The 25,150-nt window shown below is 40.0% G+C and overlaps 1 protein-coding gene across 1 annotated transcript in view; it reads left to right on the top strand.

The window, feature by feature from the left end:
- The window catches only part of FTCDNL1 (formiminotransferase cyclodeaminase N-terminal like), a 32,951-nt gene extending 8,596 nt beyond the window's left edge, over positions 1–24,355 (top strand). The window contains 4 exon segments of the mRNA XM_087434963.1: positions 14,654–14,839; positions 23,363–23,512; positions 23,515–23,577; positions 23,580–24,355. Of these exon segments, the coding sequence (XP_087291089.1) occupies positions 14,654–14,839; positions 23,363–23,512; positions 23,515–23,577; positions 23,580–23,797 (617 nt within the window). The 3' untranslated portion in view covers positions 23,798–24,355.
- Positions 24,356–25,150: the final 795 nt, after the last annotated feature.

The following is a 25,150-nucleotide window of genomic DNA, read 5'->3' as shown; positions in this document are numbered from 1 at the left end:
TCTAAATGTTCCTTTTATTTATTATTTTAAATAACATCCAGGTCTTGTCTCATGAATGCAGTCTCAATGGATAATTTTTGACCTTCTTCCTGCAACAGTGTCTGTTCTCCTCCCTCCACCCCCAGGTTGCTTTTTCTTGTTTGTTTTAAAGGCTTTCCTTGGATGTCTGATGACCCTTGGTTGGCTGTTACTGCAAGAGTGGGCACTGAGTGACTGAATGGGTACTCTGAGTATGTAGGTGGAGTCTGGCAGCTGTAGGCTGATCTGGCTGGGTGGTTTCTTTGGGGAACCCCTATGTCAGTAATTTTTTGGTCTTTCCTCTTGGGCTGTTCATGTTCCCCAGAGAAGAGTCTTCCAGTCTTCAGCCTAGCATGTAGACATGTCCATGTTTTAGGAGCTCAGTTGTGGAAGAAGGCTGGAAGAGTCTCAGCATTTAGTTTGTAAGTGTTCTCTAACTTCCTCTCTTTGCTTTAACACCCCTACCCTCAGGTGTGCCCAGTATCCCCCAGCCCAGATCCGTTGGCTTTTACCTCTTGTGTCTTCTGCCAGGCTGGGGGCAGGGTCGTTGCCTGTCTGTAGAGGGGGGTGGGATCTAGTTGCTGCTTAAGCAGACTTCCCGCTGGTCTCCCTGTTTTCAGCTTTGCGTTTACCTTCCCTTCCAAAGTGAGGCTGCCAGTTCTGACCATTTTCAGGGGCCTGTGCTGGAAGTCAGGTTGCTTCTCTGCTGTCCCTCTCGCTAACTTGGGTCTGCTAAATCACCCCCCACTCATATCTGCTCTTCGAGTTCCAATGCTATTGCCTCCTCTTCCTTTTCTGTCTGTTTGAGCAAGTCAATGCTTTTAAGAAATATGTCTTTAACATCTTTTTCTGGGGTTTTTGGAAGAAGTGAAAGTAAACATAGGGATCCACATTCCCATCTTTACTGAGAAGTCCCTACTGCTCTCATTCTTCTTGGTGATTTTTAATTATCCTGAATCCTTCAAGAACAATGAATTCACCTAATTTAGAATCACTGGTAAATTTACAGGAACATTATTCTTTTGTCTGATGTGTAGCTCAGTATGGAAGATATTTAGTCTCAATTTCTGGACTTCTATAAATTTTTTATAGACAGTTTCTCTGAAGGATTACTGTGGGCCATAGTATTTCTTGTACGTTTTACAGTTCTTCCTTCCTCAGTGTTTTCATGTGTGGGAGCCAGTGTCTCTGAAACATCACTTTGTTTCCCATTCACACGAACCTTCATGAGGACTGAGTGAAGATGGAGGGGAGGGGTCAGGGCAGAAGGTGCTCAGGCAAATTCTCCCAATAATTTGCCAGTGAAAATGGGCTTACCCAACATGTAGGTTCATAATATTCAGCTTTAAGAGTCTGTAGCATAGAATTTTGGAAATGATATGGAAACTTACTTTTTGTTTTGTGTCATTAATCAAATGAAATAATGTTTGTACAATGCCAACTGACATTATTTAGAAGACTGGAAAGCTAAAGTGCTAGCTAAGTAAGTTATAGGAATAAAGAAATAACTCTTACATAATTGATTTTGATTTTTTTATTTATCTTAAAATATATAAAACATTAATGAATTTGATTAGAATTATCAGCCTCATTAGATGTTTTTTCGAGTATTTTTATGAGTTGGAGGACATGTGCCATGACAAATTCACACGATGTCAACACTTGTGTGATAGTCTTGAGACCCTTTGATTACCTTATTACAGATTGTCAAAACATGGGCTGATCTGGCAAATCAGGAACAACTTTTCACTTCAAGAATTTTCCACTCTGAGTCTCCAGTTGCTATGGAGATTGTCTCATAAAACAGCCTTGGATTTGGTAGAGATTAGTCTATTTAGATCCTAGGTTCTGATACAATTCTCTTATCCATCAGCACTACCCTCATTGCCATGGCATAAAAACAATGGTTGATTTTACAAGCATAATTAGCATATTTTTAGGATGTAGCATTTAGTTTGAGACTTAAAGGATACTGCCACCATATAAAAAGCTGAAAAAACAAGGGATTGTGCATTGGGAAAGTACTTAAAACATTAAGATTGATCTCCAGTGACTTTAGTACGTTTTATATACGAGGGAGAGTTACCAGGTGTTCATAAATGCAAAATGCTACAGGCTTAATAAATGCAACAACATTATATCTATCACCATAAAACAGGTACTAAGGAGGAAGGAAAAGGCCAAATGGGAGAACTGGGGTAAACTAACTTATTCTTCCATGACTGGCAACTACCAGTGAACCCACGCAGACTTGAAGAAGCTACACTCCTTTCTCTCACTTGGGCTCTGTGGTAGCCTGAAGTCCAAGCAAGTTAACCCCCCAGGGGGCAACCCTTGACCAGTGGGGGACCTGAACTCATAGATGAATGCGCTCATCTTCTGTCTCTGAAACCAGTGATTCTAAGGCCCGTTCTGGCAAGATCAAGCCCCAGCTGCTCACCGCGATGACTGATAACACGCCCTTGTATTGGCTTTCCCTCCTTCCCTGTTACACTCTTGATGTATATTGCACAGGGTTTATTGAAAATATTGACAAGAATAAATGTACTATAAGAATCTTCCAATTGGGGTGAATAGGTGGAGTGCATAAAATCTTCACTGCCTGACAGTACACTTCTTGTAATTCTTTCCTAGTCTAGAAGTTAGTTATAAGATTTATAGTTAAAAACTGGGAGACCCCCTCCCTACCTCCACTTCACCCAGGGTGAAGGGTCTCTTAGAATACTTAGGATTAAGTCAGGGGTCACTGCGGGAGACGTTAACATTCACCCCTTACTAGCAAAGGCAGCCCTGGGGGGCCTCAGAGTTTGGGGGCTCCAGGTTTTCTGGTTTTGAGTAGTTATCTACAGTACCCAGAGATAGATTTTTTATTGTTGCTGATGGTGTTTTAGAGAATGTAGTCCTAATAGGGGATTTATAGCCTATTTGATTGATATGCTAACTTTTCAAGCCCAGGACCCCTGATCTTGGTGATGCTTTTCCCAAATTCCTTTTCCTTTTTATCCCTGCTTCCTAGCATTTACAGTGACTTCTGGTGTCAAGGCTGCTAGGATTACAAAATTCTGAAGAAATGACATAGTGATGTTAGTGGCATCGATGGGCCTGTAAGATTAAGGACACCAACCCAAGTCTCTCCACACCCTCATGTACCCACCAGCCCACCCACCTGGTCTCCATTGGTCAAGTGAGGGTGTGCTTCTCAAGAGCCCCAGAGCATGTGATAATAGTAATGATGACAACATATGATCATAACATCATTGTTAATTAGATTAATTATCGTTTATTATTTGACTATTAAAATTGCATATGTTAAATAACTCATTCTCTAATTCTAATTAACCAAAAATATTTAGTAAGATAATATCTTGGGATATTAATTGTTGTGCATTTCTTTCCCCCACAGCCTGTGCATGACTGTTTCCTGGACAGTCTGAGTTATCTGCTTCCTTGAGGGGTATGGAATTGTCATAGTGAGAATGAGGAAGTAACAGTCAGTATTCACATGTGAATTTTTGACAACCAAAAGGAAGGCATTGGGAAAGCAGGGCACAGAGTTTATTCCATAGCAATAGAATAGAGAAAGAAGGAGGCCACCGCACTCCCTGCCCCAGAAAGATGAGGACTGGGGGTGGGGTTTGAGAGGAGGGCGTAATAAATAGTACACTTTTTCCTTTCCCAAATTTGAACCAGTTCGACAGTAGAAAAAGGCAGGTAAGAAATGGAAATGCTAATTTTATTACTGATAAAACTAATATTGACAGCTGAACTTACCCAACTGGAGAATTAGACAGACTTATCCAGCCAGTCACAGGCAGCACTGGACAGCACAGGCCTGCCCCTGGAAAGCTTATGGCAAGGAGGCGTGGACCGGAATGTGTGTTTCCTGCTGACAGCTAGCTCCTAAGAAGGAAAAGAGGAAGGGGTAGGCCTATGTAAACCCAATTTGTCTCCCAGACTCCCCATCAGTGAATGAATGTTGAGCGGGAGCAAGGCCAATGTTTTAATTTCCTAGGGCTCAGTAACAAAGTGTCGCAGACTGAGTGGTTTAAACAACAGAAATTTATCATCTGGCAGTTCTGGAGGCTAGAAGTCCAAGTTCAGGGTGTCGGCAGGTTGGTTCCTTCTGAGGGCTGTGAGGGAAGGATCTGTTCCATTTTGGCTTGTACATCACCCTCTTCATGTTCACATGGCATTCTCCCTGTGTATTGTCTGTGTCCGAATTTCCCTTTTTTATGAGGACACCAGTCATATTGGATTAGTGACCCACCTTACTCCAGTATATGACCTCATCTAAATTAATTACACCTGCAATGACCCTATCCCCAAATAAGGTCATTCTGAAGTCCTGGGAGCTACAACTTCAACATATGAATTTTAGGGGACATAATTTAACCCATAATAGCCAGCAAGACCAGCAGAACTCTCTTCATGTGGAAAGAAACATCAGTAGTGGGCAAGAAGCATTTTTCTCCAAAAGGAGATTTAAAGAGGTGAGCATGGGGTATGTGGAAATGGGCATCCCCTGGGAGGTGGCAAAGAGGAGCGGGACTGTGGGAAGAAGGGTTGGAGGACTTGACCTGTTTTGGGGTCAAATGGCGAGAGTTAGGGCTAGGCTTGACACTCGGAGAGGTGGTTGAGCATTGTTGGTGGCCAGTGGCCAGGAAGATGTTTAGGAGCCGAACACAGACAACGAAACCAAGCTAACCCATGCAAACTATTTGTTTGCCGTGTTGGGAGCCCTGGTTGCGTGGAAGAGACACAGGAACCCTTCAATGCTGTGGGAAGTGGGCTTTATACGGAAAGCTGTTCACTCATGACTGACACCTTGGCCGGCAGAAGGATTCCTGGCCATCTCCAAGGCTTTTCCATGTCCCATCTGAACCGCTCTTTGGGGCAGCCCCAGCGTCTCAATAGTCCCCCTGAAAGAAAGTGAGAGGTCTTTACAAAGGGGGAGCACTCTATGGAAGCAACAGGCCCAATTCTAATCCTACCCACTCATTACATATGTACATATGTATGCATGTGGGCCCGGGAGTTTTTTTTTATCAGCGCGAACTAAACAATTTTATCACATTGAGTGGTCAGAAAAGAAAGCCACATGGTAAGTGGGCAAAATAAGAATTTTGGAGCTGAATAAACCTCAGTTCAGATCCCAGATCTGCTACTTATTTGCCAGCTGACTTTAGGAAAACTTTTTAGTCTCTTATGTAGTTTTCTTTGTTTTTATATCTATACAATGGGGAATAATATCATCCTGTCAGGATGGTTATGAGAAATAATGCCTGTGTGTAAAGCCCTTGGTACTCTGCCTCCCACCAGTAAATAGCTGTCACTGTGGTTAGCAATTCTCTGTGGCCCTGTAGAGGCGGGTGCTGAGCAGTTGGGGCCCAGGCTATTCCCCTCCACCGTAGAGAGAGTGGATCCCTCTTCTCTGTTTTGTATTATCAAGATTCCAAATAAGGTGCCTTTTGAGAAAAGGGATTGCATAACAAGGTGTTTGGAAACTACTTGAGTAGGAGATATCTGAAGTGCTTTCAGCCGTAAAATTCTAAGTTCTATAGCAGACAGCTTCTTCCTTACCAGTTCTTCGTTTGCAAAATGATATTTAGTACCTGTTTCAGAGAAATATGACGATAAATGAAGAGGTATTTGCGAACATCCAAACGACATTGGAATGCCTGTTAGGCTTCCATTTACCATAGTAAGTGCTGTTGTGACTATCAGAGAAGTATAATAGAGTCCTTCCTCCCAAGAAAGCTGGGGCCATGAATCTATGGATCTGGCCATGAATCTGAAGCAATTAGGGAGCACTATAGGACAGAATAAAACAAGCTAATGGAAGACAGTACAAGTTACATTTGTTAGGTCACTCAGGAAAGTGTAATTCTTTAAGCTAACCATATCATGTCTGCACAAAGTGGTGATTATATCAGCATATGCCCTACATAGGAATAACATCTCCATGAATATACATCTCCATGAAAGTGTATGTTATATACAAGGAAATAACAAGATTCTTGAGTTCTTTATACGTATATGAAGATATATATGTAAAGTGTGCCCCAAACTACTAATATACCATGTATTTTCCTGGATATCTATATCTCCATGAAAGTATAGGGTATTTAATAGTTTGGGGGCACATAATTCTTATGTTCATAATAAGGATAGAGGATAGGTTCAATTTTTTCATTCTGTAGGTGGAAAACAGACCTGGAAACATTAAGAAACTTACTCACAGTTTTCCATTAAGACAGCAGGAAAAAGAAAGGATCCTCACAGCTGTTTATTTATTAGACCTTGCCTGGAACTTTTTATTTCTCTTTTTCAAAGTTTCAAACATTACAGGTAAGGTTAAAATTCACCTCTGACCACCACCCCTATTCCTGGTTTCCTGAACCACTCTCTGCCAAGTTATGGTTTGAGTACACTATGTTTACACTCAATCCAGAGTTTTCCCCATGCTTTTATTTATATATATGTGTGTATATACTCATAAATCCAATGTAGTATTTCTTGTATTTGTTTGTAATATAAATGCTGTCATACTGTAACTTGTTCATTAAGCAAGATGTTTTGGAGAGCTGTCTGTAGTATTACATACAGTTCTAGCTCATTCCTTTTAACTGCTGTACAGTTATCATAGTGTGAATATATCACATTTTATTTCTTCCCCTATTTGTAGACATTCAGATTGTTTTTCATTTTTCCTACTACGAATAATGGCAGTAATGAACATGTTTGAATAGTCTTTCTTGTGCACAAATGCAAAGATTTCTCTGGGGCAAAAAGAAAGGAATGGAATCATTAGGTACAAATGTTTAAAAATATTTTTTACAGATTAATTTTTAGACGAAAATAAATCAAGTGCTTATTCTGACCTCATTTCCTTTAACACATAAGTTTTTTTTTGCATTTTGTTTTTTACCACAATGCCAATGATAAATTGACGACTCAGAGACACAAGTGAAATGACTTTTTCTTAGCACATCCTGTTCATTTTGAATCATAGGTGTATTATCAGCATGTCACTGTTCCCAAGCTAATTTGTCCCTTAGAAATGAAAGGTGACAGAGTACACAGTAGCATCCAGTGACAGGCAGTAGAATTGTGTTTTCCCCCTTAAATTGTTTTCTGCTGCCAAGAAAGAACAGCCAACAGAATGTGTCAGTAGAAATGCAGTTTAGGAATTATACTTGATCTCGTTTTTCAGCCTGGTGTTTCTGTTCTTTCATCGTAAAGATCAGCTGCATTTTATTTTTTTCCAGTCCCTTAGAATAACATCCAGTTCTAGTCGGCGTGTTTAATGTACTTCTCAATGAGGTTCTAGCACAATAAATTTTCGTATCTCGTGCATGTGTACATATGGTAAAAATTTCTTCAAGTCCTAGCCATGCGGGGGAGGAATCTCGCGGTCGCTTTGTTAATGCAGTGTTGGTGTTGCAGCGATTACGGCTGCGCGGTAACTTTCAGCGCTGTGCTTAACGAGATGGCTTTGATGGTGGCGTAAGAGTCTAGTGGGATGGTCACGGCTTCACACTTCAAAGCCGAGCATATGGGGCGAAGACTGGGCAGCTTTGTGCTCTTTGGGGATGGTTGGGAGACAGTTCTTAACAGCTCTCTTTAATGAAGGCATTGGAAAAGAAAGGCTCTATCTTGAAAGTAATTTTGAATTGCAAAGAGAGAAATTTCCACCCCCACTTCCATAGACTAAACTAAGAATAATTTTTCCTAGTCTGCACTTAATTAGAGGCAGTGCAGTATCACACTGCTACACTGTATTTTCAGATGTCTTCTTTTTCAAAGTACTGTAGCAAGATTAATCGGCCAGTTTTATTTTAGGTATGTGTATGAATTTAGGCAAAAACTTTTAGGGTTATCTGTTTTACCATCTGAGAGATTTTTATGGCTTCTGGTAGAGAATCTTTTTTTTTTCTTTCTCATTAAAAAATACATAAATAAAAAAATCAACTAAACAAAAAGCTTGGCTATATTAAGAGAGCTATACTAAAACTAGAGGATGTTTGTACGATTTCAAGTCTAGCACCCGGTTTAATTTTTAGATTCTGTGCTTTTTTCCCTCTACTTGTTATTGAGTATGAGGTGGTGGGGTTGAAAAATACTCTTTTTGATTGCTGTGTATTTATGAGAAGATTTGAAACTTTTTTGAGTATTATTAGAGTTCTGGTTTAAAAATAATAATAATAAACCACACATTCATACTCTGGGTCAGAGGAAAGAGAATTTATCTATTCCTAGAGGAAAGAGAATGACAGACTTGAGATTTTTTTCCTAGTTGTGCATTTTGGCTGCTATCAAAAATGTAACAAAACCAAGCTTATCAGTTATGTGGGTTGAGCTGCTGAAATGCAATTCTGTTTAACAATCAAATTTCAACTCCATTATCCCAGTAGTTCTAAATTGCTCCTGAAAGAAACAAAAGCAGAGGGAAAAGGATGATGTTAAATACCCTGTAGATAGGAAGTGTGTGTTAGTGTAAGGCGGACATATATGTATAATGAATCGGATTCTTCAATACTGGCTTAAATATTGTATATTCTCAATAAAATGCTACATTTCAGCCATAGTTATGTGTGATAATAGGCTCGGAAAAAACATTTGTGTTAAGAATGAAGCTTAAGTTTCCCGTCTCATTGCATTGATCCTCCGTTTGCTAAGAGGAATAACCAAACTCATAGAAGTCTCTAAGGTTAAGACTGAAAGTGATAAATATACATCTATAGAAATGGCTAAAAATCATTTTTAAGTAAATAAGGTCAGCCAACCGTGAGGGTTAAAATATATTTAAGAAATATTGTGATTAAATCAGCCTTTTCCGAATATGACTAGTGAAAATAGAAAGATTGGAACTACTAATAATAGTGGTGGGAAAAGCTTGTCAAAAACGGAAAAATCCTGAAAAATATTGATCTTTTAATAAACAGCAATTTAGGAAGCTGCAGAGATTTGCGTTGCCTGTTTCATGATTGCAGGATGGCATCATTCTCTTTCTGCACAAGGTGGGTCGGATGTCTGCCTAGTCTGACAATACCGACCGGCTCAGGTAGCTCACGAGTACAGGCGGCTTTGACAGCTGTGGATGGGACGACTGTTCCGAGGACTGCTCAGAACACATGATGGCAGTGGTGGAAAACTGATCCCATGGCCTCTCACTGGGGATGCACCGTCCTCTTGCTGGTGTTACATGTGGTTCTTGTGTTGTTAGCACAGCGGCCCTTCACTCATGTTTGTAGGTTTGGAATAGACACCCTATTCCAGGTCTGCAGCATCCAGCACCTGCAGAGTGCTCAGGAACCAAAGTCAGTTCATTCAGCTTAACGAACGCTGATTGTTAGGGAGTTTGAAACTTAGGTGGAGAAACAAAAGTCCACTATTAACTATGTAATACAAGTAGATTAGATTTGGTGTTATATCTAGTAAAAGCCGTAAAATACTACACAACTACGAGAGAGGGAGAACTGAATTTCAGTGGAAGGAGAGCACAATTATAAAGCAGGGATTAGTTCAGAAGTTCTGGTTTCTTAGGTTTTATTGAAAATGCTAAAAGTCTCCACTCTGGAAATGCTTGGCTCCACTGTAGAGGGAACAATGGCTTTACAGGAAATGTGCACAGAACTGTTGTTTTAAATAATAATACCAGGTAACCTGAGAACTGATGAGAGAGTTTCCCATAGGTTTGAGCTTGAAATATTCAGAATTTTTATCTTCTTTCAGAGGCCTACTTGTTTGCATGATGTTAGCCTTGACATTACATGGGATAATTTTTACATGGATTAATGGTGAAAATAAAGTGATAAAATTAAAACTAGCTCTTTTGAATGTGCAATTTATGTCATAAATAAAATAGCTCGTGGGCCTGGCCCTGTGGCCTAGTGGTTAAGTTTGGCACACTCTGCTTCGGTGGCCCAGGTTCATTCCCAGGTGCAGACCTACAGCACAATAAAGCCATGCTGTGGTGGTGACCCACATACAAAATAGAGGAAGATTGGCACAGATGTTAGCACAGGGCCAATCTCCCTCAGCAAAAAAAAAAAAAAAGCTTGCCAGTAAGTATTCTTCTGACTAAATTTGAGACATTTCTTTGAGATGTGGGCAATCTAAATTTACTTTTCAGCAAAATTACAAATGGCTACTTGCCATGGGCCCTTGGATTGCAGTCATTAGAAACACAAAGTTATTTCCTTGAGCGTGAAGGGTGTGGTGTACTGTCTCTGTTACTAACTGTCTCTTTGGCTTTTGTTGTCTTTTCGTTGTGTGAGAATAATGAAATATTTCCTTTTCTGGCCTCATTAGAGAACAGAAATTAAGTTTGATTCCTTCCATATTGAATTTGTGTAGAGGAGATAATGGAAGAGGAGTGTTGTTAAAATGTAGGGGGATTTCTAGTAATTAGGGACCTACCAGTCCATGAGGGTGTGCAGAAGTTTCAGAGCTCAGAACAGTGGTGTAGCCTGCGAAAGGGAGAGGAAGCTGGCATCACTGAGTGCTGGGTACCGTGCAGTGTGCTAGGTGCTTTTCTTAGTTTATCTGTTTTTGTTTTTTGCATTTTCTCTTTCATTTGGATAAATCTAATTATACCAGTGTATAAAATTTGTATATATGTATTTATTTTTGTTGTTGTCGACATCACATTGGTTTATAACATTGTATAAATTTCAGGTATGCATCATTATATTTTGACTTCTGTATACATTACATTGTATTCATCACCAAAAATCTAGTTTCCATCTATCACCATACAAATGTCCCCCTTTACCCTTTTTGCCCTCCTCCCGCTCCCCTTCCCCTCTGGTAACCACCAGTTCCCTGTATCTATGTGTTTGTTTGTTGTTGTTTTTGTGTTTATCTTTCACATATGAGTTAAATCGTACAGTATTTGTCTTTCTCTATCTGACTTACTTTGCCTAACATAATATCCTCAATGTCCATCCATGTTGTCACAAACGGTGAGATTTCATCTTTTTCTATGGTTGAGTAGTGTTCCATTGTATATATATACCACATCTTCTTTATCCATTCATCTGTCAGTGGGGCGCTTAGTTTGTTTCCATGTCTTGGCTATTGTAAATAATGCTGCAGTGAACAGTGGGGTGCAGATATCTTTTCGAATTAGTGTTTTTGTATTCTTTGGATAAATACCCAGAAGTAGAATAGCTGGATCATGTGGTAATCCTGGTGTACAATGGTTCCCTTTTCTCCACATCCTCTCCAACCCTTGTTATTTCTTGTCTTTTGAATAATAGCCATTGTGATGGGCATGAGGTGATATCTCATTGTGGTTTTTTTTGTGTGTGAGGAAGCTCAGCCCTGAGCTAACATCCGATGCCAATCCTCCTCTTTTTGCTGAGGAAGACTGGCCCTGGGCTAACATCTGTGCCTATCTTCCTCCACTTTATGTGGGATGTTGCCACAGCATGGCCTGACAAGCGGTGCATCGATGTGCGCCCGCAATCCAAACCCGGGCTGCGAGCAGCGGAGCTCTCGTACTTAACTGCTATACCATGGGGCCAGCCCCTCATTGTGGTTTTGATTGGCATTTCCCTAGTAATTAGTGATGTTGAGCATCTTTTCATGTGCCTGTTGGCCATCCATGTATCTTCTTTGGAAAAATGTCTGTTCAAATCCTCTGCCCAGTTTTTAATCGAGTTGTTTTTTTGTTGTTGAGTTACATGAGTTCTTTATATATTTTGGATATAGTCTTTCTAATCTTAATATTTCCATCCATTCTATGGGGTAGTTTCTTTTCTTTTTTTTTTCTTTGCTTCCTTTATTTTTCTCTTCTTTCGTCTCTTTTCATCTCCCTCTTTTTTCCTTTGGTTTTATTAAAGTATTTTAAAACAAGTTCCAAAGATCATGTTATTTCACCCCTACATATTTAATATATATCTCTAAGCAATATAGACATTTTCTCACATAGCCATGATGCCATTATCACACTCAACAAAATGATAATTCTTTGGTACTGTCTAACACTCAGTATATAATCAGGCAAATGTCTCGTCTGATGGGCCTATTTGAATCTGGATCTACACATGGTTCACACATACACTGATTGTTGTGTCTCTGACTCTTTTGATCTAGACCAGTTCCCCTGCCCCCACATTTTTCCTGCCATTCACTGATTGCAGAAACTGGATTAGTTGTCTTATAGAATTCCCACATTCTGGGTCTGTCTGTTTGCTTCCTTGTGGTGTCATTTAACTTGTGTCTTTATCCCTCACCTTTCCTACAAACTTTAAGTTAGCTCCAGAGGCTTGATTGGTCTGAAGTTCAGTTTTTGAAAATTCTCCCAGGGTGGGCTCTGAGCGTCATACTGCCTCATAACAGGAGACCATGACGTCTGGTTATCCTCCTTCTGATGATGCAAAGATAAATTGTTCCAAATTGACTATTCATGAGACTTTCATCCATTGATGATCTTTGCCTGGAACAATTATTTTCTTAGGGGTTGCAAAATGGTGATTTTTTAGTTATATCATTACTTCTGCATTTATTAGTCGGATTTTTTTCTGTTAAAAAATGTTTTCCTCATCAATTCAGGCTATCTGGCTACCCTGAAATACAGTCGATACAGGAAAGGCAGGATAAATGCTTATTTTTTTCCCTTTTAATTTCCAAATTTTTAGATAAAGAATTGGTGCTTTGGAGGAAGCTTTTTTTTTTTTTTTCCCTCTCATTTTATAGATCAAGAAGTTGAGGCTCAGAGATGTCAAGTAAATTGTTCAAGATCCCAAATAGCTATTAAGGAGTAGAAATGGTATTGAGACCAATATCTTCTGGCCTCAAAAGCATATGCTATTTCTACTAAATCAAAATGCACCCTGCCATTGACCCCTGCCAGGTGCTGACAGCTGGGAGTTGCTCCTGCAAATATCTCCCACTGCTCTGCCCTTTAGGAACCAGGCTCCAAGACTCCTCTGCAGCCTTCAGGGCTTTATAGACTTATGCAATACTCCAGAACTAGAGCTCCAAATGGAGGTGCTGGCCTGGAGGGGCACACAGCTGGGCAGAGCAGAGACCATGTCACACTGTGTGGTAGGAGAGGCTTCAGGCTCCTGCAGCAGCCACAGTGCGAGTCGCTCTACATGATGGTTGGAGCAGAGATCAGTGATCCGAAAAATTTAGAGAGCTGTCCGATGTTAAGATGTCTTAACCTCTTAACTCTCCTAACTCTCTCCCCTTACTTCTGCCACCTCCACCCCATGCTGTTCCAGATGGGAGGGGAGAATTTTAGTTAACTGCCCAAACATTATTTTACAATTCCTAAACCTCAGTTGACTCTAAGTGTCCCTGACATCTGGTCTCTCCCACCCCCAGGAGCAGTGGTCCTTTCGTATCTTAGAGTAGTGTTAAAGAAGCAGAGGTCGCTTAGTAAGTTTGGGAGATTTTCTTGGCTTCGTGAGACCCAAAACATCACGGGCTTCTAATGCTGGAGTTCCTACTTGACTCAGAGAAAGAACATTTCCCAAGACTTCATACAACCAAGAGGTACAAAATCTGTTTTAGTATCCTCCACATTTCACCTCTCCCATCAACGTGGCCGTCTACATTAGAAACAAACAAGTAACGAACCCTGAAATTGCAGTTGGAGAGGTTTCCTGTGCTTGTTATGGCTAAAGGCCCCGTCTCAGCCTCTGATGCTCCATGATGTACCTCCAAGTAAAGAAGGCCCATACTCCTGCTGCCCCAGGCCAGTACCAAAATTCCCTAAATACCTGAATTTTATACATCAGACAAAATTTTATGCTCTCTCTATCCTTGCTTACAGGGGGCTGTAATTAGTGAAAACATGCTGTCAGCTGCAGAGGTCCTCTGAAGCGGTTCTCTGGAAAAAACAGGAAAGCAATTCTGTAAACTGCCTTGAGAAGGAAGGTCAGAGACAGAATCTAGATATAAAGAGTGGAAGAGGAGGATGGAAAAAATGTTGTCATTCAGAGTAACCTCCATAAAACTGTGTTTAAATATTAGGCTCCCTTATAGAACATCGGCCCAGCGCTGTCTGGTAGAACTTTCTGTGGTGATGGAGATGTTCTGTATCTGTGCTGTCCAATAGGGAGACCACTGGCTATGTGTGGTTACTGAGCATTTGAAATGTGGCTAGTGCAACTGAAAAACTTAATTTTTAATTGTATTCGTTTTAATTAATTAAAATTAAATGGCACATTATTGGACAGTGCAGATCTGGCCCTTGGATTCTTAACATTTTATTTCTCAACAATAAACACTATTTGGGGCTATTATAAAATTGTTCAAAAATTGAAGGCACCAATTTCATTAATCTTAGTGATGACTTTTCCTTGTGAAATTAGGTTTGTAATGGCTAAGAAATTCTCGCCTCCTTGTACAAACTTTTATTATGAGCCTAACTTCAAGGGAAAATTAATTATGTTCAAACTTTGATTTTTAAAATTTGTATAAATTATAAGCTTTAATGGTGATGGTTACACAATGATGAGAATGTACTTAATGCCAGTGAACTCTACACTTAGAAATAGTTAAAATGGTAGATTTTGTGTTAAATATATTTTACCACAATAAAAAACTTATATGCTCTACTTGCTTTCATTGACCCTGATTTTAATTTAATTTTGTTCCAATTTCCCACTGCCTACAGGCCTTGCTGAGAGTCTGGTCCTGCACGTTCCTGGCTGCCGCGTGTTTCTCTTTGGTGAGGCTGACCTGCCTGAGAAGCGCACTCTTGTCCAGAGAAGGAAGCAGCTGGGCTGGTTCACAAGGAGGGATTTCAGTGCTCTTGAACCTGATCTGGGAGCTGCACCTACCCGGAGATGTGGTTTAACAGGTTCTTAGTATGGTTTTGTTCTGCTTATGTTTTTAAACTTGATGATAGAATCCTGAGGACCCCTTCACCTGGTCCCTCCTGCATAACGCAGGAGGGTTACAGTTGGGGCTCCTTCTTGAATTGGGTGAAGGGTCTCCTCTCGGCTCTTACTCTCACCCACGCCTTCGTAAGCTGACCGGAGAGGCTAGGTGCCCTCGTTGCATGTTCGTTGAGAGCCCCAGGAGTGATATTCAAGATGCATAGTGAGTCCTGCAGCATGGCCGCTGCAGCTCCTGACACCGGGGCGGGATCCTGGCGGCCCGCTGCTGTGCCAGGTGTGAGGTTGTGTCCTGGGGTGCGATGGGGACATTTGGCGGTAGGGACTTGGGCAGAGGTTACTTATAGCTGGTAGGAAAGTCTTTCAGTACTTGAACATGAAGTGTAGCTAAGTGGATGCTTACAACTGGAAATCAGTTCTAGAGGCACCCTGGGGAAAAGCTTTTCTAGACAACAGGCTTCTAGAACAGAGAGAACAAACACCAGGAATGGTATTTCTCCCTTCCCCTATATCTCACCAATTCTGGCCTCTGTCTGCTACTGCAGCCCCCCACCCCGCCCTGTGCTTAGGGCTTACCTTAGGGTAAGGTGGTGATGCCCCCCTCCAAAGCTCCGTCCCCATTCCCTGCCCTTCAGCATCCTAGTGCCATTTATTTCAGTCTTAATTCCTTCATTCTCAAATATCTTCCGTAGGAGTCAAAATTAAACCGTGTTAGGTAACATTTTGGTAGTCAGTTAATACTTTAGTGGTTACTAAAATATTAGATACTCGAGGAGCAAGAGGTGGGCAGGCATAAGAAACACATTTCTTCGTGGCATAGCTCTGCTGCAGTTACACACAGGCCTCTGGTGACTAACCCCTGGTACAGAATCTTGCTCTCCAGTGATTGATGTCTATAATCAAGTGGAGTGGTGCAGCGAGAAAGCACAGGCTTTCAGGCTGTGCTCAAATCCTGGCCTTGCTGTTTATTGCGAGAGGGACCTCGGAGAGTTCTTTAATCTTGTTAAGCCTCAGTTCCCCTATCTGTAAAATGGATGTAATAATTGTATTTCCCTCATAAGGCTGTGAAGTTGAAATGTCTATTGAGTGCTGCACACAGTACTAAAGGGCCATTTTTTCTTCCCCTTAGAGAGGAGATTTATAAAAAAGTGATTATAAGTGTATTTCAGTATTTAGTTACGGAAAAAAGCGAAGAAGCTGATTGCTCCTTGCCAATTTGAACCTCGCATATTTTCCTACGATTTGTCTCACCAAATGTAGAAGTGTAAGTTTTGTAACTAAATTTTCAGAAACCTATTTCCTGGTTTCTAATTTGAGCTCACTAAAGACTGCAGAGATAGTACCACAGACCTAGTCAGCGCGGAGCCAGGTGACTAGAGTAGTCAGTGGACAGGAGGTGGAAACAGGGACGCTGGTGTTCGAGGACAGAAGCACTGGCTTCAGTGTCACGTCAGGCAAACCCTTGAAAAAAGTGCTTCTCGTTTTTGCAGTGCTGTGAGAATGGACGAGTTGGTATTTGGGAAGAACTTTAACCTGACATAAAAAGCATGTCTGAGTTAAAGACCAAATATTCATATTATCCCTAATCATATTTAGTTTCCTAGGAAGAAACTCAGTTTGTAATTGTTTAAACCAAAGCAAGCACTGCTTCCCAGTCTCAATGATTGGCTGTGGCTGGGACGATCACACCTGCTTTACATTTTTGATTTGAAATGATAACCCATTGGGATTTCTCATTTCTTCTCTATTTTTACTCCACACAGAGATCTGTGATTTACATGGAGAATTTCATCAACACCCGAAAATCCTAAATTAAAACTTTAAAATGCAAAAATTGGCACAAAAATGTTTAAAGATGGTATTTTAAAGGTAATGTTTGATACTGATAAAGATGTGGTTAAGAGGCGCTCATACTGCCAATGGTAGTATCGATTGGTATAAACTTTTTGGAAGTGAGTTGGTGATATGTAGCAAGAAATGTCTATAACTGCCTTGCAGGAATTCTAGTTAGTGATGAATCCTGAGGAAATAATAAAAGGTAGATGTACTTTTGTACAAGTACGTTTATCAAAGCATTATTTATAGTAGCAAATACTGGAAACAATGTAAATGTTTCATATTTGAGAAGGATTAAATAAACTTTGGCATACCTAAGTGAAAGAATACTGCTCCAGCAATGAAGTGTGAGGTTTTGGAAGAATTTTTAGAGGCATGGAAAATACAATGTGGAGAGAATTTGTAGTTAATGAATCAATGCAACAAATGTTTTTAAGTACCTAGTATGTGCCAGGCACTATTATCAGCGGACAAATAGAATTTATATACCCTCAAAGAATTTATAATCTGGTGGGGAAGGGTGAGGAGACAGACAATAAATAACAAGCTTAATAAATAAGTACACATAAGTACACATGCATCTATTTTATTTATCTCATATATTTATAGGAAAAACGTTTTTAAATTCTTAAAGCTTCCAACTTATTTTCATAACTTGCCTAAATCAATCTTGTGATTATTTTCCATCATCTTTCATGAAGGATAATTATTAAGGTTATCAGTGGTCAATTTGATAAAAGCTGGGTTTCAAAGTATTCATTTAATTTGGATTTGATGGAAGATTCAAGATAAGAACGAAAAAGTAGCACAACTTTTCCCCCATTTGTCTTATTTGCTAATATCTTCTGACAAGTGATAGAAACCTTACTTTGTGCAAAAAACATGAAAATTACAAGAGTTGCCAAGGTTAGGCAGACCGTTGTTCATCGGGAGACCCTCATTTAATAGCCTCAAGGCAGATGCTAAGAGCAGAAAAAGAAAATGTTTCAAGGCAGAGTAGTGATTAAGGGATGTGGATAAACAATTAGTTTCTAATATTTCACAAACCAGATTGTAATTTGAGTTTAAGACACATGATCAACCGAAATCTTAGGTTATCTTTCCTGCACAAATTCTCCCTTAAAAAAATATTTATGTAGGAAGGAGTAAAATAAGGTAATATCTATTGAAGTAGAATTTATAATACCTCTGTCATTAGGGTAGAAAAGTTAGTCATCTAATTTTTCAATGAGTTTAGTTTCTAACAATGGCGATTTCCTCATTTTTAAATGTAATGGCTTTATATATTTTTCTAACATTTTTTTGGTTACATCATTGTTTCTCAACATATTTTTCCACTCCTCCCATCAAAACAGAAAAGCCTCAACACATTGTTGCTATGTTTATTTCTTTTCCTAAAAAATTTAAATAGAAATGATTGGCGCTATCAACTGAACACTTACAGTTAACTTTCCAGTGACAAATTAATCTACGCAGTACCCGAGAGGAAGCAGAATCTATAAGGGAACAGGTTTCTGTTTTGAAGTTGCCTGAGAATATTATAAACAGTAGAGAAAAAGTGAGCTCAGAAATGATTAACACCCTTAGTCAGTGCCAAACACACAGACTCTTTTAAACCAAATTCCTTTTAAAAGTTTGTAGTCGGCCAGCACATGGGGAACAGAAATAAGGGCAAAGCAGTAAGAGTTGATACTTTCCGATCTATAAATAAATACTTTATACATATATGTTTTAAAACCCTAAACATTTATGGGATAATTTAAACACTGCTGGCTGATATGTTGTATGAATGGCCTGCATATATGCATTGTTGTTTAAAAATACAGGGACAATTCTTTGAACTATACTTTCATAAGAGGCCTTAGGAATCATGGACGGAGGTAACTGGTACATCTTGGAGTTGGGGACTTGCGTTAGTTACTTAAATGGATTGCTGAGAGCTGCCTTTGCTTGCTTCTCTGTGAGTGAGAAGTGCAGCATCAGGTGCCTTTCTTGACATTGAGTAACGCAATTCACTTCACACCAAAAACTACTTTACCTAGTCTTTGAAAAATAATTTCCAGTTTTGGAATGAGTCTTCTTTTAAGGAACCTGTTTTCACAATTTTGTGTGTTTGCTTGTAAATCTAGTTGCGATGATGGAAGATGAAAGTCTCAATGTGTAAGTAAGTACATAATCTGGAATTGAAACATGAAGGATCTCCGCTTTGTCTCTGCATAAACTGGTGGAGGGCACTGTCCTACTTTGAAAAACCTAGGAGCAGGCAAGTCACCTGAGGTTCCCCTCCCCTGGGCTGGCTTCATTCTATGCCGATGTTAATGTGTGCCTACTTCTGTAATTTCCTCTCTGAATTATTGTTACTCTGAAAGATTCAAAGCTGAGAAATTGAGGGTCACAATTCCTTGTGGAGCGGGAAAACATCATAGCCATTTTGCAGACAGACAGCTGAGCAGAGGCAGTGTCCTGAAGAGGCGGAACTTGAATTCAGACCCATGGGGAGCCGTTCCCAGCCCTGTGCCACACGGTCCTCACTTAGCTTGCTTTTCCGTGGATTTGGCCACATGCCTGAGAGTTCTGCATTCTCCCCGCCATGGGAGCATCGGGCTTAGCAATTATGTTTGAGTTTTACGGCTTTAGTCATCAAATGTCCTGTTTCAGCTGTGGTTTCTCTTTAGTACATGCTCTAAAAAGTTTAAAGTACCAATATGTAATGATGACTGACTGTTTTTGATGTAATAACTGCTTATATTTTTGAACCTGAGGTCCAGGTCTGTTAGCTTGCTGTGTGTTATTCTGAAGCAAAGACCACGTTTAGGCTAAGTTTATCTTGTTTCAGCCTTGGAGTTTTTATACCCAGCAACCTGCATGGTGCCTGGCATTCGGCAGGTTTTCAGTTAAAACATATTTAATGAAGGAGTTGCACACTGGTCCATAAGAATCTGTTTATTCCAGTGGTAATGTAATCCACAAATTTGAAGTTCTCTCTTCAGATATAAAAATGCCAAATATCCCAAAACACTGCCTCAGCTCTCTCCTCACACATGTTTTAATACCAGCCACCAAAATGGAGCTTAATATAATAAATTGAACTTCTAAAGACATCCCTAAGCAACTTCTGACCCCCTAAAATGAAGATCTTTCTGTGGAAGAAAATATATAGAATCTTTTCACCTTTAATTGATTGAAGATGATGGTGGCTGGAACTATTTTTGAGAACAATTTTGATCTAAAGGGAAAAAAATACATGTATTTCTTCTGAGTGCTGCCTTTTCATTTTCTCATGGGCTCTTCACTATTGTTTCGTCTGAATGCAGGTTTTTATTTGTGCTACTCCAGACGTGGTCCTACCACAGGCATCTTTAAACCAGACGTTAATAGCATAGTTCACAGTCATTACTGCCAGTGCTCAAACACAAATATCGCATTTGTGTTTGCAAAAGCTTCACATCAGATGTTAATTAAGTGCATTTGGTTTTTTTCTGCTTAAACAATCTGGCATAAAGAGTTTACGTCTATATCAGTTCACCATAAGGTCTCTACAATATCTGACTCACCAGCCGTGCAGTATATGATAAATACAGTGTTGCCACACAAGAAAATAACAGAATTGTCAGGAAAACATCAGGCCTGTTATATTTCCCTGTGAAAGAATAGCAACTGAATCTCAGTTTCTTTTTCTTTTTGATAAAAAAAAAAAGTATTTAACTAGGAGTAAACACCAATATTTAGAATGATAAATTTTTCATTAAAGAACACATGGAAAGTGAAATCATACCAAAGATTTTTTTCCTTGTTTTTAGCTTGCTTCGGGGCGTTGTGACAGTTGCGTTGGAATAAAATTGGAATTTCAGCTTTGCAGTGAGGGGATTCGTGCTGCCGCCGTAGCAGCCGAGTGCCAATCTAAGGGAGGCAGGAGCGTGCAGAACCACAAACTGAGAAACAAACTTTCACATCAGGGTTCCAATTTTAGAGCAAAAAGTGGAATTACTTCAATTATATGACATTTAACTAGAGTACAATTTGCTGCGATTAATTATCTCCCTCATTTAAAGATTCTTACTAAGTTTAAGTTGGCATAAAAAATCAAATTCGGCATTTGCATACGGTCGGTGGAACTGCTGGATTTCAGCGCAGAGTTTGGTTCATTAGGATTGGATCGCCGTATTGGCGTTGGCCCTGCGGAGGAGTAAATGGAGGAAATTGGAAAAGCCTGCATTTAGGCAGAAAGCAGTTTTCTTTTCTTTCTTTTTTTTTCAAGGGAGAAATGGGTCGTGGCCTCATGACCCCTCTGGGAGGAAATTACTGCCCAATTCGTCAGAAACGTCTCAGATTCATTGGTGTCTCTGTTTATTCACCGCTTGAATAAGATATAGCGATAAAACAAAATGAATTATTATGTAACTGAAGTTTAATAGAAGAACTCCAAATACACATAACAAGGGCGTATACGACAAATGACCATTCTGTGTTAAGCAGTTACCTCTTACTTTATTTAAAAGAGAATATAAAAGTTACTTGTGATGTTTAATTTTACTCTTCTAAGAAATAATTAACTTTAAAGTATGCTTTTGAAGGAATTTTTTAAATAGGGTTTTATTTAATTAAGTAAATCAGTGTTGGGTCAAGTGTATTCTTTATAGAACTCTTATGTTCTGGGCTCAACATCTAAACTTTTTCTATCTTTAATAATTTACCTTAGGCAATGCATTCATTTATTGCAAGAATGATCAACTTTGGAAATTCTACTGAAAAAGGGACAGTTATTGGGTACATGGTGGTAAAAGGTGCCTTGGAATTTGCTGGGTGGGGGATTCAGAAGTCCCGGGGCTGTAGGGATGGAATGGCCATGCCCCCATAGTGTCTGGAGGAAGAGCCCTGCGTCCATATGGGGGAACTTCTGGTGAAAGTGACTTGCTCTCCCAAGCTGGTAAAGTACATGTGAATGTATGAATGTTGATTGGGCATGTCAAAGTTCTGGAATGGCAAAGCACACTAGGCCCAATATGTACTTTGAATAGGTGTACTAATCGTAACCTAGTATATATGTATGATCTTCAGCAAAATCTGGGTGTGATCCAGCTATTTGTTGGAACGATAGGGCCCCTTCTTGAGTCAGAATGGGGTATGTATATCAGACCTGAGGACATGGGACTATTTGTAACATTACCTTTTGGGGGGCGGAGGAGAAAGAAACCATGCTTGGACGTTTTCCGTTAATGAATGAATTAGCATTGACCAAAAAAAATTCCAATTGTACTCTGTGAAACGTTAAAACTGATATAATTTTCAAAGATATTTAGAGTAAGTGATTGGTGTATGAGATTATAAGAGAGAGATGTATCGACTGTTAGGAAATTTAATTTTTATGAAATCAGCATTATGGAGAAGTACTGTAATTTGATTCATTCCTGCAGAATTCCCAGTAGGAAGAGGCCCAGCCTCGGGAGTTGAAATGTTTCATTATGTACATGTGTGGGAAAAAGATGAAATGTGGTTTCCGTGTGCTGATTTTCTGTAAAACATCTATTAGTATGAGAGTACCCAGGCTAGGCAGCAAAGCCCCCAAACCACAGCTGTCTAGGGGGAAGTGAACGCAGGAGGATATCTCTAATGGATACTGACATCATGAGCAATAAGTTTGAAAGTAGCAAGAAAAAGCAATGACAGTGAAATAATGTTGAAATAGTAGCTAAGGAATTGTCGTATGCTGAAGATGAGGTCAGCCTTTATTCCCCATCAGTCCCTAGGCAACTCTGCTTTTAGAAATGTAAGGTTCCCCAACAATGAAGAAACTGCAAAGCTAAGCTTTTCGTACCAATGCTAATTTAACCAAGTTGTCCATCTTATAGTGTAAACTATAATTAGAGTAGCGCTATTTATGTAACATGAGCTGCACCATCCCTGAGGCAGGGAAAGTGGGACATTTGGCCCTGGGCTCGAGAGTGGCAATGGCAGTCCCAGTCCCCTGGGAAGCTGGGGATGGAAGAAAGAGGTGCCTTCAGCAGGTTATTCCAAAGAAGGTACACAAACTGCTCCGAACCTGCCAAACCCCGTCATCCTGAGACCCAAGAGTCCCTTTGCCCTTCCCAATGCTAAGGCTGTTTGTCACTCTTTAGTGACTCCTTCCCTAACCAAGACTGTTGTTGAGGGTCATTTGGGTCGGATGTCTACCTAACTCAACGCTGACAGGTGTATGTTTGGGGAGAAAGGGATGGGTACAGAGTGTGATTTACTCCTGTCTCCCAGACTCTTAGGGTTAGGCCTGGCACTGGATTCCAGCCCCTGTGGAGATGGCCTTAGAAATGAATGGAAGGCCCAGGCTTTTTGCTGCTGTTGATATTTAGTTCTCAAGTGTGCTTTCCTTTTTCTGTTGCCATTTTGGAAATATCTGGGCCCTTAACTATTCTAGAAAAAACATCCTTTAGGTCCTTTCGAGAAGACAAAAGTATCTGCTTGTTGCTGAAATAGCTCTGTTATAAAAATATATATATATGACCTTTAGAAAATTCTGAATTTGGTCCAGGAATATGTGTATTAATTTAAATAAAACCAAGTAAAGGAAAGTCCTTGAATTAAAATTAGCTGAAGAATAGAATCTTCAAAGTGAGTCTTTTGCTTTGCTTGATTAACCTGCTTTTCTGATGATTTAGGCGTCGGTGCCAGCCCATAGGTGATGAACTGCAGTGTTACCGTAGACTCGTGAGACTTGGCTTTGGGAAAAGAGATCACTGGTGCCCTTTGGGGCTCAAATGTGAATGGATTGAAGGGCGGCCAAGCAACGGCGTTTCCTCACAAAGGGAAATTGAGGTAGCTGGCAGTGTAGAGAGTTGTGAAGATGAAGAAGCTTCAGAAACCTCAGCGGAGTCTCTTCCCTGCCGTTCAGTGTCCTTGGGGACCGTCTTTCTCGTGTGTCTCCTCACTGCGTAGAAGCTCAGGTTAACAAGTTAGCGCGTGACCGGGGGATTGGTACCATAAGGAGAGCAGTGATTGGATTTACACCCCAAGAATGCCGGAACTGTGCCGAATGTGCTATAAAGGAAAGTATTGGGGAATTCTGGAAGAGACGGGGAGGTGTTTTCATGTGATCCAATCTAAGACTTCATTGAAATTTTAAGCAAAACTGTCAATCATTACAAAATTTTCTTTTGGCCAGTGAAGATGAGGGGAAGATACAAAGAGCTGGGTTGTAGCTATGTTTTGGAGAATTGGAAGCATTCTCTATTCAGCAACAACAGCAAGTGTTTATAGATTGTCTGTAATCGCCCTATGATACTTCTAGGCGTCATTAAAACTTCTAAAGAACCTACTCTGCATGAAGTTCATGCACTTGCCTGCATTTAGACGCCTTCCTTGATGAATCAGCTGGTTAAAATGGCCCTGGTTGCTGAATGACCTTTAATTGTTGTGAACAAAACTAAAAATGGACTCAATTTATTTGATTTTCTTGAACTCTTATTCCCAAGTTCCGTATTCAACTTTCATTTTCTGAGTAAACATTTTTTTTACATATACACTTTAAAAAATCAACCCTGGGGCCGGCCCTGTGGCATAGCGGTTAAGTGTGCGTGCTCCGCTGCTGGCAGCCCAGGTTCGGATCCTGGGTGCGCACCGATGCACTGCTTGGCAGGCCATGCTGTGGCAGCGTCCCACATAAAGTAGAGGAAGAGCGGCATGGATGTTAGCTCAGGGCCAGTCTTCCTGAGCAAAAAGAGGAGGATTGGGATGGATGTTAGCTCAGGGCTGATCTTCCTCACAAAAAAAAAAAAAAATCAACCTAAGTGATTAAAAAGTGGGGAGAATTATAAAATAAAATTACTCTTTCAAAGCATGGTTGTTCTTTCTTGCCTTCCCATTCTTAGGATGACCTATTATTCATTCTGGAGATAACTCCAAAAGCCAGATTTGTCTAATTTTTTTATGTTTATGTAGGGAGATGGAATGGCGGTGTTGGGCATGTCTTCAAGGAATTGTGTTTATCCTTTTTGGAATTTAAATGGAAAGTCTGAAGGTTTTAGGGAATATAGTGCTCTTGAGCAAAGAGAAGGGTATTGGTGAAAGAACTGTACTTGAAAGAAATCAAAATATGTTGCCTCTTTGTGAAGTAAAGAAGCCACTTGTTGATTCTGGCAATTTTATGTAAATCTTTAGTATTTATATTGCTTTAGAACAAGGTACTTTCTATCCATAAAGCACAGAGAAATGAATTTTTCCATAGATTTTGTTTAGCAAGAAAGATTATGGTCTTGTCTAATAAGAACACATAATGTGTGATCCAGCCATCCCACTGCTGGGTATTTACCCAAAGAACTTGAAAACACCAATTTGTAAAGGCACATGCACCCCTGTGTTCATTGCAGCGTTATTCACAATAGCCAAGACTTGGAAGCAACCTAAGTGCCCATCAAGGGACGAATGGATAAAGAAGCTGTGGTATATAT

This window comes from Ceratotherium simum, chromosome 9 (genome assembly GCF_057802395.1).
Source record: "Ceratotherium simum simum isolate JZ-2026a chromosome 9, ASM5780239v1, whole genome shotgun sequence".
Classification (NCBI taxonomy): domain Eukaryota; kingdom Metazoa; phylum Chordata; class Mammalia; order Perissodactyla; family Rhinocerotidae; genus Ceratotherium; species Ceratotherium simum.
Note: the sequence above shows the minus strand (reverse complement) of the source record. Positions and strands in the feature narration are given on the sequence as shown.